General features: G+C 37.2%; 1 protein-coding gene and 1 non-coding gene across 2 annotated transcripts in view; both read left to right on the top strand.

The window, feature by feature from the left end:
- Positions 1-628: 628 nt before the first annotated feature.
- Wdr43 (WD repeat domain 43) overlaps positions 629-16,975 on the top strand; it is a 44,091-nt gene continuing 27,744 nt past the window's right edge. The window contains exons 1-5 of the mRNA XM_005322489.5: positions 629-909; positions 8,487-8,624; positions 10,983-11,104; positions 14,517-14,637; positions 15,619-15,758. Of these exons, the coding sequence (XP_005322546.2) occupies positions 685-909; positions 8,487-8,624; positions 10,983-11,104; positions 14,517-14,637; positions 15,619-15,758 (746 nt within the window). The 5' untranslated portion in view covers positions 629-684. The remainder of the gene's footprint in view (positions 910-8,486; positions 8,625-10,982; positions 11,105-14,516; positions 14,638-15,618; positions 15,759-16,975) is intronic.
- Positions 15,140-15,224, top strand: LOC120885157 (small nucleolar RNA SNORD53/SNORD92). Its single transcript, XR_005727662.1, has one exon. It is a non-coding gene; the product is annotated as a small nucleolar RNA SNORD53/SNORD92 (small nucleolar RNA).

Raw genomic sequence — 16,975 nt, 5'->3', positions numbered from 1 at the left:
GTACCTGGCGTTTCTCGAATTGGATGCATTGATTTGGTGAAACAGTAAAGAAACATTAAAAAAGAAATTTTTAAATATTTTGGGCTGGGGATGTGGCTCAAGCGGTAGCGCGCTTGCCTGGCATGCGTGTGGCCTGGGTTCAATCCTCAGCACCACATAGAAAGATGTTGTGTCCGCCGAAAACTGAAAAAAAAATAAATAAAAAAAATTTTTTTGACTATTTGCAACACGGGTTGACTCTCAACGAAATAAGAGGAAGTAGCTGCTCATGCCATGACTTTTACACTACTATGACAGAAGAAATTATTACTGTGTTCTTAACTATAGCCTGGAAATGAATAGGGGAAAATGAAAACAGTTGTCACAATCACGGAGTTATAGATAAATGTTTCTTTTAAACATTTCGTTCAACCATTTTATAAAAGTTTTAAAAGTAATGGGTCTTGCTCTGCATGCTATGGATAGCCACTTCCTTTCACACACTTACGCTCCCGAACGTTAGCCCTAGGTCCTACCCGGCCACCGTCCACAGGGTAGACCCGCCCAACGCTCGCCTGCGTCGTGACGAGCCACGCCCACAGTTCTCGGCACTCCCTCCGCCCCACTTCCTCTCTTTAGGATCCGCCCCGCGCCGGTGCGCCTGCGCACGGACGAACACGTGGCTGCCGCGGACCCAGAACAGCAATGGCGGCGGGTGGTGGCGGTAGCTGCGACCCTCTGGCCCCTGCGGGGGTCCCCTGCGCCTTCTCCCCTGACAGACAGGCCTACTTCGCTTTGGCCTCTACCGACGGTCACCTGAGAGTGTGGGAGACAGCCAACAACCGACTGCATCAGGAGTACGTGCCTTCCGCGCACCTCAGCGGTACCTGCACCTGCCTGGCCTGGGCGCCAGCGCGGCTGCAGGCCAAGGTAGTGCGAGCGGGACCGCGGTGGGGGAGGGCGCTTGTTCCGATCAGGATTTGGCGCCCCCGGGTAGGGCGACCCGCGGCCCCGCACCCTTCTGGGCCCTCGCTGCCTCAGGGCAGGGAGGCACTGAGCACTGTGGCGGCGGGCACTGGGCTACCTCGCCGCCTGTGTACGGCCTGTCGGGAGGGCAGTGAGAGGGCGCGGTTCGATCCGGCGGGCTCCATGCGGTCTGCGTCCCACTGTCGCTGGGCCGCCATGTTCGCCAAGGCCCCTGACCCCCCAGGGGTGGCTTCCTTCAGCCAGGCCCCACTCATCCGCATGCGCTCATCAGAGCCCTGGCTTTTGACAGAGCCCCATCTTGGAACTATACTGCTCATTCCTATTGCAGACTCAGTAGTATTGGTTTTTCTTGGACAGTTGTAATGAACAAGTCTGTTTTCTTGTTTCCGGGACCCCATCCTCCTGGGTGCCGGCTCAACACGTGTTCTCTCACGCGTTTGGCTAACAGGGCGCTTACGCTCTAAACTCTGGACTTTCCCAATCTCCTTTTCATTCTCAGCCTTTCAGAGTTTCTTACGTTTAACTTCTGCTCGGCTCCCTCTTTTTAGTCCCTGTCTCATCTTGAATTCTTCATTAGCATTTGGAGTTAAAATGTAGTAGCTTGACTTGGTGAATATGATGTAAATCCAGGTGAAATTTCCTGAAGATTGGAATTTGCCGAGTTAGGGAAATCTTTTCATTGTCAGGTAAATTCTCTGTTGAATCACCGGATTACATCCACTCAAACTCACTCGCACGTGCTTACTGCCCTTAATAGAGTAACCAAACCGATTCAGTTCAACATGGATTAGAAGAATCAAGTATCCTAAAGTGTGACATTTTGTCATAACTAAGTTGTCAAATTTCAACACTTATGTTTAGGATAGATCATACTCTGACCACCAGAAGAGCCCATGCTAAATTTTTGGGTGAAAGTGGGGATACATCTTTACTTGCTACACTTGGGTGAATTCTTTCAGATATTTTTTGACTTTAAGTTCTGTTTACATGGTATCTCCTGTTGATTGATAAAGGACATTTATCAAGGGTCATAAATTAGGCACAAAACTCAGACTTGTAAAGTTTTTGTTGTCATTATTAGAATTTCAGCATTCTGCATATTTTTTCTTTTTAAAATTGTTTTCAAATGTAATTTAACAGTTCTGTTAAATCCAGGCTCTCCTTCATCAAAATAATTCTGCTTCTAGTTCTCCCTTTATGAAATGAGGATTATATACATTGAGAAGTTATGTAAGGTAATATATTTAATAATGCAGAAAGCACTGAGAATAATTCTTGACATGTAAGTGCTGTAAGTATTAAACATTATTAGTATATTTGTATAGTTAATTTTGCAAGGTAGTTAACACAGCAACTTGCATAAAACCAAAAAATGGAACCAGGGCTAGAATTTAGATCTTTAAAGCTCAGTTTTTAGTTAAGTGTAACATATAATTAATATTATTAGGTTGTCCAAAACTTGTCCTCCACTTTTCTGTTGACTTTCAAATCACAGTGTATGTCAGGAATGAAACTTTTTCCTAGTCTCAAATTATGAATGATAGTTGGGAATTGTATGCACAACTGGATTTGTTCTTAAAACCAGGACTGATTTCGGATTTCCTTTTGTCATATTAAGTTGCTTTAATTTGGAAGGTTTATGAAAATGAAAGTTACACTGGGGATGCAATTCAATGGTATGGCAGGTGTTCAGTTCCCATGATATCTCTCTCTCTCTCTCTCTCTCTCTCACACACACACACACACACACACACACACACAATGTTCTAGGTTTCAGACTCCTTTTACTAGTATGCTCTTATTTTAGCAATATAAATATGAAATTCCCTAAAATTACTAAACTTTAAAAAACAGATTGGTGGGTCAGAATTATGAGTTAAATGACTTAACCAAAACCTTAGTCACTGATGAAGTAGTTGTGGTCACTAGAGTCATCATACTCTGATTTCTAGTTCAGTGCCTGTATACTCCTCTTCTTGTTCTGGAGTAACAGCTGAGAGGATTATAAAGAGCCTAATTCCTATCATCTTGGTGATATGACATCCTGGATCATCAGTTTTACTTGAAGAATGGGAGTCAGTTTTGCTGAATTAAAATAGGCTTACAAATATATTATGGTGTAGAATTAAAGTCCATACAATTTGAGGAAGGGGACAAAGGGAATTGAACCCAGGGGCAGTGCCACCGCTGAGGTACATCCCAGCTCTTCTTTATTTTTTGAGACAAGGTTGTGCCAAGCTGCCCAAACTAACCTCAAACTTGTAATCTTCTTGCCTCTTGAGTAGCTGGGATTTTAGGTATTTGCCACCATACCTGGCTGTCAATCGATTTTTTTTAATGTTTATTTTTTAGTTGTAGATGGACACAATAACTTTATTTATTTTTATGTGGCACTGAGGATCGAACTCAGGGCCTCGCACGTGCTACGTGAGCACTCTACTGCAGAGCCACAACCCTAGCCCTGTCAAGTGATTTTTTTTTAAAAAAAAAAAACATTTATTTTTTAGGTGTAGATGGACACAACACAATCCCTTTATTTTTATGTGGGGCTGACGATCGAACCCAGGTCCTGCCTGTGTTAGGCCACAATCCTAGCCCCCTGTCAAAGGATTTTTAATGGTACAAAATGAGTAATTGTTTAGCAGCTGCTCAATCTCTACTCCCAGTTTCCTGGGTTATATTCCTTGCCACATAAGTGTCAAGATGCTTTTTCTTTTTTCTTTTTTTGGGGTGATGGGGGTGGGGATTGAATCCTGGGCCTTGTGTATATGCAAGGCAAGCATTCTACTAACAGAGCTATATCCCCAGCCCAAGATGCTTTTTTCTTATGAAACCTTCTTATTTTTATATCCTTGAGGTTTAAAGCGTGAGGCATGAAAAAAATATTATTACAAAGTCCACATTTCCAGCTTTTGTTAAGATCCTGGCATGTTGTCCTCTTTCAAACCAAAAGTAGAGATAATTCCACCCTGCTTTCAGGGTTCTCTGCATTAAGTGAGGCAGTGTACATGGCTTGTGTAGTAAAGTATGGCACATAATAAGTACTCAGTAAATGTTATTATTGAATGAATCAGTGACTGTTCTGTGTGGACTCATTTAATGTTGTATTCACACTGTAAATTTTATAGGAATATCCTGCATTTGGTTTATTAATTGGCAGTTTGCTACCCAAGGAGAGACAAAACATATGATTTCTTATCTATATGAAAAGAAATATGAGCTGGGTTTCTTAAGTAGTGGGTTAATGTAATGGTTGGTTTATAAATATTTAGAAAAGTTAGATTGCCATTTTTTGTTCTTGGTTATAGAATGAAATACTTTTTTTGTTGTTGTGATGGGGATTGAACTCAGGGCCTATGCATGTGAAGTAAGCACTCTAGCAACTGAGCTATATCCCAAGTACTGATTATAATGCTTTGTATTTATGCCACAGTAATTTTAGTTTCCCAAGTTTATGTGTATAAACTGAGGCTGAGTTGTTAGTGACAGGGCAGAGTTATACAGTAGATGGCTGAGCTACCTAGGAAAGGATCCTTTTTCATTGCTCCCTTAAGTCACTTTTCTACTTTCCTTCCCTACTGACTGTAGAACCCTAGAGGAATAAACTTTGCCTATTGTTGGCTACCACATTACACATTTTTATACTGCTTTAAACTCAGTGCAGTTATATGACCCTACATAGCTTAGTACTTACTGGATGAAGCCCATAGCGCGTATCAGACATTGGACAGAGCCCATGTGGTAGCATTAAGTATATTTCTAGAAAAAATCTGAGCTGGGTATCACCATTGCTATCTCTTAGAGATGTAGCACAATTCAAATGTGTTGCTGTGCTCTCTTGAGGTCTCCAGTATTTAAACTTCAAAAGAAGGTAAAGATCACAGTTTAGATTCAGTTGGCAGAAATAGATGTTTCTCTATATTAGAATTTAATTATTTTGTTATAAATACTATTTGTAATTTTATGTAAAATGTAAAGTTTTTCCCCGCTATTTCACATCATACATCTACATATGCAAGAATAAGTATCAGTAAGATAAGCCAAGAAGTGAAATAGAAAGCTATTTGCCAAGTACAAATGTAAACTTGGTTGTAATTTTTGGTATCTAGGAGTCAGTATTTTTCAAAGTAAGTTTTGATCCATTAGTGGATTCTGAGATAGATAATGGTGGGTTGTGACCACATTAAAAAAATGAGGATGGAAAACATCAGAGAATTGCTACTCATGATAAGTTTTTCTGTGAAGCTTGTTTCATTTATATATATCATGTTTTCATGAGTGCATACTGGTTTCTTCATGTGTATGTAAACTCTGAGATTTTAGTCTAAGCCATTGCTTAAATCTGGATCAAATTCAAACTTTCTTTAAATTATTTTTTTATTGGTTATTCAAAACATTACAAAGATTGCAGAATCACATCGGTTACACATCCACATTTTTACATAATGCCATAATAGTAACTGTTGAAATTCAAACTTCTTATCACCTGGATGTTTCATGGTCTCTTCGTCATTTTTACTATTACTTGCATTAAAAATCAAGCATGTGTTCTATTCATATTCTTTCTCATTGTTTGTGTGGTGTTGTTGTTCTTTTTATTTTATGTATGTAGGGTGCTAGGCAGGCACTCTACCAGTGAGCTACCTCCTCAACTCCTCAGTGTTCTTATTGTCTTCTGGGTCTAATGTTCAGAAGCTTTCATCAGACAGGTTTGTGCTATTTGTGCTTAGCTCAGTCTGCCCTTAGATTGGACAAGGTGTGTTAATTTAAGAAATCACATTCTTTTAGTCTTCATTCCTGATACCTTCACTTAGAGTTTATAGTTATGAACTAAATTCTCAGCCAGCATTTCTCATTACTTTATATTTTTACACATCTGGTCAGTTGGGACCTGACATTTCTAGGTACTCTAAGAAAGGAAACAACTGTGTGTGACTTAAGATGAAAGAAGAAAAAAGATAACTCAATTTTACTGTGTCTGTGATGCAGAGCATGATTTATTTCTTAAGGAAAAGAAAGTTTCTGTAGGAGATGGTATTTAAGATAGACTTTGAAGCATAGATAGAATTCTTAACCAGTGAAAATTAAGGCGAGTAGGAGAAGGCCCCTTCAAGTAAAGGGAAAAGCAAAATGAGGAAGTTTTAAACACATGTAGGGAGTGTGATGTATGGATAGAATTGGAATCAGTAGTACTGACCTTGGTTTCAGAAATATTTAATGTGGGGTTGTACCTAAAATATTAGATTTCACTAAAATGCACATTGGTTATATAAACTTCAGATCTGGTTCATGTGTTACATGTTAGGACATGCCTATCCTGCTGAATGAGAAGTTATTTTTATAAAGATCATCTAACTGAAAAAAAAAACATGCGAGTTTTTAGCTATATGAAATTAATTGAATTATTATTTAGCTTTAGACGGTTTTCCTCAAAGTTGCATATAGATCTTGTGGGCTTGGGGCTGGGGTTGTAGCTCAGTGATAGAGTGCTTGCCTGGCATGTGTGAGGCGCTGGGTTTGATCCTCAGCACCACATAAAAATAAATAAAGAAAGATCATATATAGAATACTCCTGCCTGCCTTTTCTTGTTTCTGCCAAAAGTAGATTCCGCACATAGGAAAATCAGGGTTTTGGTTATGTTAATGTTTAATTTCTTTTTCTTCCTTCCTTTCTTTCTCAGTGCTTTTAATGTAAATTCAAATCTGTGGTTAAAGCATATACACATTTGGACAAACCTTTACACAGTAAAAAAAAAAAAGGTCAGTATAGATAATTTGGTTTTTCTAGACTCTTCTCTAAAGAAAATTCTTTTAGAGTTTTTTGATAAGGTAGCACATATTGAGTATCTCATCTGAGGTGCTTGGGCCTAGAAGTGTTTCAGAATTCAGAATGTTTTGGATTTTAGAATATTTGCATAGACATTACCATTTGAGCATCCCTGATCTGAAAAATCTGAAATCTTTAAAGTGCTCCAAAATTTCAGATTAAGGATGCTCAACTTAGAGTTGTTTAATATACTTCTCCCTACTGCCCTTTTATGAAATAGCTGTTTGTGTTTATAACCTTAATGCAGAAACCACATTTTTCTCTGGGATTATTCACAGGTAGCTTTAGAAATTCATGTAAGTGAAGTTGGGGTTGTGGGACACTTCTAATACAAAAGTTTCATTATTCAAGCAGATTAAATGTTACTGATGCGACATTAGATTAGACTGTTTACACTTTGTCTTTTAATTGTAACATCCCTTTTGGGTTTGTTAATGTAGATACATTGCTAAAGAATAGCTAAATGTTATTTTTATTCTGTAATAAAAAAGTTACTTCTTTTTGTTCATCTGAGTGTCTGATAAATCAAATTCTTCAAATGTAGCATCCCCATAGGATTACTAAAAGGAAAATATTTGAAAATCCTCTAGAAATTTACTCTGATAGTCTTTATATACTGATAACATTGTAGTTTTCATTTTGTTTCTTGGATAGGGTAAATTTTTATGTTTCCTAGATTTTTATGCTATAGAGAAGAGAGATCCTACACTATTAAGAAAGTGTTCCCTTTTCTACTGGCCAGTTTTATGCTAAAAGAATAGATTTGTCAGCCCGGGACTGTGGTGCATGTCTGTAATCCTAGCAGCTTGGGAGGCTGAGACAGGAGGATCTGAGAATGGATTTCTTAGAGCTTCTTTTATACCAAAACATACAGACTGGTGAGCTTTAATTAAAAGAAGAAGAAGTTTTAAAATCATATATTTCAGAATTATGAACTCGGATCTGTACTTGTGAGTTGTGATCATGGATTGTCATTTTGATAGAGAATACAAACTGTTAGCATCACATTTGAAATAAATCAAAAGAAGTCTTGCAGCATTTGCTAGTAGATGGAAACTTTTGCCTTTTCAATCATCAGAATTACTGAGCCAGCATGGAACTCAGGCCCTTGATCAGATATTGGAGCAACTTCCCTGGTTTATACTCGGAGCTTCTCTACTAGCTACAACTATTTTGTTGACTGATTAAATTTAATGTATGCTTATAAATATAAAATTGTTTGAATTCCATTTCTTGAATTTGAGGAAAGATTGGGAAGGGGTGGGGAAAAGTTGGCTGCTTAGGTATAGATCTGTGGATTCATAGATCCTTGGGTATGGGTTTCTTGTGGAACTTCACTTAGTACCTGTCAGGAGGATTGGTCGATTACTGAGAAGTGGAAGGAATATTGATGCAGCTTAGACTTGTTAAGAAAGTACCAAGAGAAAACAATACTTGACTTTCTGTGTCTGACTTGTTTGCTGCTTTCCTTTCAGAGAGGTGTGAGAGGGATGGAGAATTTTGAGTTTCCCTTCCCATTGGAGTTTGGAGTGTGTGTGTGTCTGTTTTAAAGTAATGAGAAATTATGTGAGAGTGAATCCTTGCCTTTTCTCCTTTTTAAAATGTCTGTGGCATAGTGGGCTTTAATGCTTATGTATTAATTATGTTTTAGTGTTTGAAATGCTAATAAATTTTTAAAAATTTTTTTTTATAGGAAAGTCACCAGAGGAAAAAAAGGAAATCAGAAGCTGTAGGAACGAGTGACCAGATTGACTTGTTGGCTCTTGGTACAGCAGTTGGTAGCATTTTGTTGTACAGTACAGTAAAAGGAGAATTACATAGTAAATTAATAGTAAGTATATTTTATATAGAAAATAATGGCAAGGAAATGAATTATTAGAGATGATTGAAAAAACAATGTAATTACAGTGTACTATTCACATGAAGAAGAATGAAATCATGTCATTTGCAGAAAAATGGATGTAGCTAGAGATCAGACTATATTTTCAACAACTAGTTATAAATGTTTTTTTTTTTAAAAGAGAAAGAGAATTTTAATATTTATTTTTTAGTTTTTCGATGGGCACAACATCTTTGTTTGTATGTGGTGCTGAGGATCGAACCTGGGCCGCACGTATGCCAGGCGAGCGTGCTACCGCTTGAGCCACATCCCCAGCCCTCCTGAATTCTTAACTTAAAATTAGGGTGACAAAGAGTTTGAGTGTTATGGCTGATTTCTGAAAGAGTCTCCTTAATTTTTACTTTTATCAGCAATGGAAGGACAATACCTATATCTCAGTAGCGTTATTTCTACCATGAATATTCCATTGAAACAGCAGCAGTTAAAAAAAAAATCCCCAACTAATTTGGTAGAGGAAAAATTTTATTTGAGTTTTAGATCTACCTTTATAAGTCTTCTGTTTGTCTATTACAAATTATACAAATAATACCCAGCTGTTAAAAAAAGGTAAAGGGGGGGGCTGGGGATGTGGCTCAAGTGGTATCGCGCTCGCCTAGCATGCGTGCGGCCCGGGTTTGATCCTCAGCAGCACCACATACCAACAAAGATGTTGTGTCCGCTGAGAACTAAGAAAAAATAAATAAATGTTAAAATTCTCTCTCTCTCTCTCTGTCCCGCCCCCCTCATTCTCTCTTTAAAAAAAAAAAAAGGTAAAGGGGCTGGGGATGTGGCTCAAGCAGTAGCGGGCTCGCCTGGCATGCGTGCGGCCCAGGTTTGATCCTCAGCACCATATACAAACAAAGATATTGTCCACAGAGAACTAAAAAATAAATATTAAAAAAAAAAAAAAGGTAAAGCATTCAAGATCTGTGTAGCAGGAAGGAACTCTCCCTTTATTTGTCTCTTCTTTCCCAGTTAGGGTGATCATCAGGTGGGATCTTATCCCACTGTAGTTAGGAAACCATCCTTTGGTCAGTTTTTGTGGACAACAGATTTTTATCATCCTGTGCAATGAAGTGGTTGCTTTGGCCCTGGGCATGATGCTGATAGAGCCTAGAAGTTCTTTTTTAAGTCATTTTAATACCACACAGGGGGTTGTTGTTATGGCTCAGCAGTAGAGTGCTCGCCTCTCACATGCAAGGCCCTGGGTTTGGTCCTCAGCACCAAATAAAAATAAATAAATAAAATAAAGCTATAAAAATGTCAGGAAAAAAATAACCACACAGGATTATAAGAATATCTTTAAGAGGGATCACAGAGGAACTCAGAGGCAGGGTGATGAACAGTGTTGTGATGGTTTGGTAAAATAGAAAAGGACCATGCAGGCATTGGATCTAGTTTGTTTTGAGGTTGACTCCTGCTAGTTAAATGATCATAGGTAGGGGCTGGGGGTATGGCTCAGTTGGTAGAGTGTATGCACAAGGCCCTGGGTTCAGTCCTTAGCAACACACACACACACACACACAAAGTGATCATAGGTAAATTAACTTATCTCTTAAATGGGTATTGGATAACTTGCCTCGTGACTTGGATATAATAGTGTATTTAAAGTGCCTGGCATGTAATGGTATTTGTTAAATGTTTGTTGAGTGAGTAAGTGGATGAAAGGATACATTGCTAAATTGCTTTCAAAAGGACACTAATTTTTCACTGCCACCAGAAATATAAGGCCATTTTTATTATGTCACCAGCACAGGCAGTATAATGTTAAGTTGCTAGATGAATAGACTATAAAAATGCTACTTTGTTTTGGTTTGTATTTGATTACTAACAAAATTGAGCATTTTAATATATTTGATACGTATTTCTGAATTCTTTCTGTGGGATTTATGTATTCATATCCTTTGTTTAATTCTTTGTGTATAATATAGGAATGAGTTCTTTGATTAGACAGCTGATAAGAGGGAAGGGTAATAACTGAACTTAATGTTTTAAAATATTCTCCTTTGTAAGTAAGAGTAATTTTATTTGGAAGTAGCTTACATGATTTTGAGTGATTACTTTAACTATAATGAATGGATGTAGGTTAAGGCTTAATTAAGACCTAATATTTTGGTTACAACTTTTATTTTTTCTTTAATTTTTTTTAATATTTTATTTTTTAGTTGTAGTTGGACACAACACCTTTATTTCACTTATTTATTTTTATGTGGTATTGAGGATTGAACCCAGGGTCTCGCACGTGCAAGGCGAGTGCTGTACCACTGAGCCACAACCCCAGCCCATAATTTTTATTTTTTTAACCTGCAGAGTGGTGGACATGACAACAGAATCAATTGTGTACAATGGCATGAAGACAGTGGCTGCTTATATAGTTGTTCAGATGATAAATATATTGTGGAATGGAACGTACAGACATGCAAAGTGAAGTGGTAAGTAGCACTGATGGCTCTGGAATTGGTGGCGGACTTATTTACCATTTGGAAATATAACGGGTTTGATAAATCCTGCTAGACAAAATGGGGAATAAACACATTAATAAGATTATATACTGTTCTCAGGGAATCTTTAATCAAATTAGGCCTGCAAGATTTTAGTACATAAAAGTGAAATGGTACAAGGGGAAAATAATTGTAGAAGAGATTTTATTTGGAAGTAGCTTACATGATTTTGAGTGATTACTTTAACTATAATGAATGGATGTAGGTTAAGGCTTAATTAAGGTAGCATGTGGTTATTTTTCAGAAGAGTACAGTAGTGTTGAAGTCCTGGTGGAATAGAAGGGATGTCAGTTGGACTAGGACAGATAGAATTTGGATAGAGGAGGGCAGGAGAGTCCTTTTAATAGTAGATTAAGGAAAGTGAGTAGATAGCAAGAGCAAAGGCCAAGAGATAGAAAAGTGAAACATTTACTTGTGTAGTGAGTAATTTAAAGGAGGTGCGGACTAGATGATCATGCATGGTAGAGGGTAGAAATATCAAATTAATAAAAATTATAGTCAGAAGAGGGAAGTGGTTTGGGGGGTTTTTAGACAAGTTGAATTTGAAATCATGTGAAAGACAAGACCTAGCAGTCAGGATGGTGACAGGCTTAGAGTTTAAGGGGAGGGCTCAGGACTGGAGGTACTGGTGAGGAAACTATTTGCACTCCATTTACCTATAACAGTAGTTTTTATACTGGTGACCTGCTTGAAACACCTGTCAGATCCAGAGGGTCTGGAATGGGACCTGTGTTGTTATATTCTGGATGAGAATTCATGAAGTTGGTTTCTTCACATGGAGACCAGTAATGTTCAAGGCACATTGTTCAACAGTTTAGACCATTGTGTTTAATCATAATACAGTGATGTTGGCTTTGTCCCTACTTTATAATTGAGAAATAGATGAAGAGCTTGACCTCTTGCCTTTTAAACTGTGCTCTTTTTAAGTATTTGTTTACAGCTTTATCCTTAACATTCTTATGCTTCTGTTAATTGACCCCCCCACCTCCCCTCATTTTAGATACTATCTACTTATTTCCTCCTGTGGAAGATGAGGATTTAACTCTCTTATATCTCTTCCTTCTCTTGTTATTATATTAGATTAGATTTGGTTCAGCAGTATTTGTTGTTTATATTATGATTCCTTATTGTTAAAGCTGAGGTTTGGATTATCCCAGGTTTGCATTTTCTTGTACAAAATTTCTCTTTTCTTGGGGTTTATCACATGGTTTTCTTCACATAGTTTAATATGTACCTGATATTAGTTTACTCTCATTCTTAACAGTAGTGTAAATCTTCCAGTTGTATTTAGACACATCAATTAGTTTTATTTATTTCTTGGGAGAATTTCTATTGTCCTGGGTTTGCTGAATAGCCACTATTTTGAGATTTGCTTTCCTCATCATCCTGAAAAATTTCTCTTATTAGCTTGAGCCTCTGTTGCCTGGATGACATTTTCCCCTCTCTTGGTTAGGGAACACTGGTCGATAGCTTTTTAAGGAGAAGGGTGTGTTTGTGGTGAATTTTTGAGATTTTGTTTACTCACTGTTGTCATTTTAATTCTACTTTCTTCATTGATAGTTTGAGGATAAAAGATTTTAGTTTGAAATTAAATGTTTTAATTTTGTTTCATTTTGGGATAGGGCCTCATGGAGTTGTCAGGGCTCCAGTGATCCTCCCACCTCTCAGCCTCTGGAGTGGCCGGGATTACCCTGGTTTCCTTTAAGACTTTGAAGGTGTTTGTTCCATTGTCTTTCAGTGTTAATTATTCTGTAATTTTATGTGCTCTCTAATTAATTAATTGCATTGGTGCTGGATGAGACCATTTAGCCTGGCAGCCTAGAAATTCACATGCTTCATTTTTCTTGTACTATTCATTAGATAATTTTATTCACTATTTTTTTAAGTCCCTATTACTATATACTGTTTTTCAGATCTTGTATTTTGTGAGCTGATTATTGCAATTTCTGACTTGTTTTCTCTGGTTTTTCATTTTGCCTTTTTATTTGTTGTCTGTTTAATTTTTTCAATTTCATTTTCAAAACCTTCTGTTGAGTTAGGAGTAGTTTTGTGCACACCTGTAATGCCAGAGATTCGAGGCTGAGGCAGGCTCAAGGCCAACAACTTAACAAGGCCCTTAGCAACTTAGTGAGACTCTGTCTCAAAACAAAAAGTTAAAAAAAAAAAAGAAGAAGAAGAAGAAGGGGCTGGGGATGTGGCTCAAGCGGTAGTGTGCTCGCCTGGCATGCTTGCGGCCCAGGTTCGATCCTCTGCACTACATACAAACAAAGATGTTTGTATGCTGAAAAGTAAAAATAAATATTAAAATTCTCTCTCTCTCTCTCTCTCTCTATCTATCTATCTATCTATCTCTATCTCTCTGTCTCTCTTTAAAAAAAAGAAGTTGTGGCTGTAGACTTTATCAGTGGATAAGATTAAAAAAAAAAGTGGGTATGTAGGTCAGTGGTAGTGCACCCTTGGTTTTAGTCCTCAGTACTGGGGGGAAAAAACCAAAAAACTTCTATAGAATTTATAATTTCTCTTGTATTTTTAACTTCTAGGAGGGTTTTTTTAAAATTTCTTCTATATTTCTGTATCATTGAATTTTTTTAGTTCTCTGAAAATAATGTAACATTTCAATTTTTTTCTCTTTATAATCATCCTTTGAGGGTGATGTGTGGTGATTTGTCTGATTTAGTCTATTTTTCATGTTGAAGGCATTCTTTAAATTGCTGGAGATCCTTGGCTGCCTATTGCATCTTTTTTTTTTTTTTAAAATAGAGAGAGTGAGAGGAGAGAGAGAGAGAATTTATTTTTTAGTTCTCGGCAGACACAACATCTTTGTTGGTATGTGGTGCTGAGGATCGAACCCAGGCCGCACGCATGCCAGGCGAGCGCGCTACCGCTTGAGCCACATCCTCAGCCCCATGCCTATTGCATCTTAAAAATTAAAAAAGTGATTGGAAGATTTTGGTGTGGATGTGTGACTCAATTGTTGGGGCCTTATTTGTGGCTTGATTGAAGGGCCTTAAAATGTCAGTGTGTAGAATGTTATTCTCTAGTGCTTTTTATGCTTTAACCCATTATGGCTCATCATCAAAAATATATGGGATACCTACAAAAGCCTATCAGATGGGAGAATTTTTTATCCTCTTCTTCATAACATGCGATGTTGAGAGGAACCTATGAAGGAGACTTCTCTCTGGTATTATGTCTAGGATTATGAACTTAACACAGGATTTTAGGGGATGCAATTGTCCTAGGATTTCAGATGGTATTTTTATTGCTTGTTTTTTTGTTGTTGTTGTTTTATGGTTTGTTTTGCCCCATCAGTGAGATGTGTTTACCTCTCTTCACTATACAGCAAATGGAAAGGTGACAATAGCAGCGTCACTTCCCTGTGTATCAGCCCAGATGGAAAAATGTTGCTTTCAGCTGGTCGAACAATCAAACTATGGGTTTTGGAGACCAAAGAAGTCTACAGAGTGAGTCAAATTATTTTCTAAGCTGACAATCATATACAGTATGTAAGAGAAAGATAAAGAAGTTTGAGTCGTAGAATGTTGTTTCATAAGTACAAATTCTTAGTCATGTTCCATGATATCTTATAGTTCCGGCACTTGACAGACTAAGGCAGCAGGATTGCTTGAGCCCCGGAGTTTGAGTCCAGTCTGGGCAGCCTAATGAGATCCCCCTCGCCCCGGCAACCAGCCCAAACAGATTTTTAAATTTTTAGGTACATCAATTAGATAAAAATTAGCCTCCAAATTTGATTCATTGATATTAAGTACATTATAGACAAGTTTGCATTTTTCAAAAAAATGAATAAAATAAACAAATGAATTTAAAATCTATTCTACCATGCAAGGATTGTGGTAATTTTGTTTTCTTGCTTGTATCCAGCATTTGGTCCATTTATAGTGTTTAACTATGGAGATTAGTATTAGGAGGGGAAAACAGTTGAATTCAGAGGTTTCTCAACTTTTGGTGCTGTGATGATGCCTTAAAATTGTGGTTTCGACTCACTGAGAGTAAAATGAGGACCTACAATTCCTTGGCTGTGTCTGAGCACCTGAGCACACTTGAGAGAAATGCGTAGAACTGGGGCTGGGGATGTAGCTCAGTGGTGGAGCCCTTGCCTAGCATGTGAGAGACCCTTTGTTTTAATCCTCAACATTGTTAAAAAAAAATAAAAATGGAAGAAATAAAGTTAATGTGGTAGGATCGTGGGAGTTAAAAGGAACATCTTAATTTTCAGTGTTTTCAGAGTTTTTATTTTATTTTTAAGAAGAGGGGATTATAATAAATAATATCATTTGCTTACTATTAAATAGAATTGTTACTTCCCTGTAGAGCTCTTTTGTTATATAATATCATTTAGAGCTTATTTATGATGATACCTAGGGAATTTTAATGTTTGTAGTGCTTTGAATCCATCCTCTCTTAAATAAGATTTAACTTTCTAGCACTTCACAGGACATGCGACACCAGTTTCATCACTTATGTTCACTACTATCAGACCTCCTAATGAGAGCCAGCCCTTTGATGGAATTACAGGTCTTTATTTCTTATCTGGAGCAGTGCATGACCGGTTACTTAATGTCTGGTAGGTGGTTCTTTTGAATTTGGGACACAGCTTTGCCTTAAAATCTGTCAAAGCTTATGTGGTTAATAAAAAAGAGTATGAAACTTGCTTTATTGCATTTAATGTTGGAATTACCTTGACTTGTAATAAAGAATTTAGTCTGTCTAAAAAACATATTTTGAAAACACTTAAGAACATTACATAATATAACCTCTCTGTTTGGAGATGCAGGGGTCTCGGTATTTTTGTGACTGGGCAGTTTAAAAGTAGCTTAAAATATTTTTTTTAGGAAAACTTCATTCTGTTGAATATGTGGTGCCACTAGATTAATGCAATAATATCTATTTACAGATGGTTTGCTGAGGATATAAATTTTCCTGACTTATTACTAAGATTTACCCTTTTTTTGTAGTAGTTGTTGTTACTAATTCACTCAGAAGTTACTTTTTTTTTTTTTGAACCCAGGGCCTTGTGCATGTGAGGCATGCACTCTATCAACTGAGCTATATCCCCAGCCCCTCAGAAGTTACTTTTAATCCATCTTCTTCTAAATGAGATTTTTTTTTTAAGAGAGTGAGAGAGAGAGAGAGAATTTTTAATATTTATTTTTTAGTTCTCGGCGGACACAACATCTTTGTTGATATGTGGTGCTGAGGATTGAACCCGGGCCGCACGCATGCCAGGCCAGCGAGATACCTCTTGAGCCACATCCCCAGCCCCTCTAAATGAGATTTTTAAAAATAAAAATTAGTTTGATATTAAAGAGCCATCAGAAAGTTTTTAAATGAGAAATTTTTTGGATTTTATGTTAGCATCTGATGGTGCTTTTATTCCCAACTGCTATTCATAGGTAATAAGAGTCTTTAAAAATGGAAATAGTTTCTTATTCTAGTAATAATTAGTTGAGCATGTCCTTGACCATATAAAATTACTATATGTTTACAAAACAGTGCTCATTTAGAAGTGCAGCTCACCAAGCTGGGTTTGATGGTATGCACATGCTATCCCAGTACTTTGAGGAGATGATGTTATCTCTTATTGATGGGCTAAGATATAATTTTTACAAGTTGATGAAAAAAAGTTGATTTTTGAATAGTGTTTGTAAAATCACATTTGTTAACTCATTTTTATACAAAATAAAATGTAAGGTCTAACTTAAGTAAACTGCATACTTCTAAAATGTACAGATTGATGCTTTGATCTACATGTACATATTTTGACCACAAGCAAGACAACAC

The sequence above is a fragment of the Ictidomys tridecemlineatus genome, chromosome 12 (assembly GCF_052094955.1).
Source record: "Ictidomys tridecemlineatus isolate mIctTri1 chromosome 12, mIctTri1.hap1, whole genome shotgun sequence".
Taxonomy (NCBI): Eukaryota; Metazoa; Chordata; class Mammalia; order Rodentia; family Sciuridae; genus Ictidomys; species Ictidomys tridecemlineatus.
The sequence above is the reverse complement of the archived record's forward strand: the minus strand, read 5'-3'. Positions and strand labels throughout refer to the sequence as shown.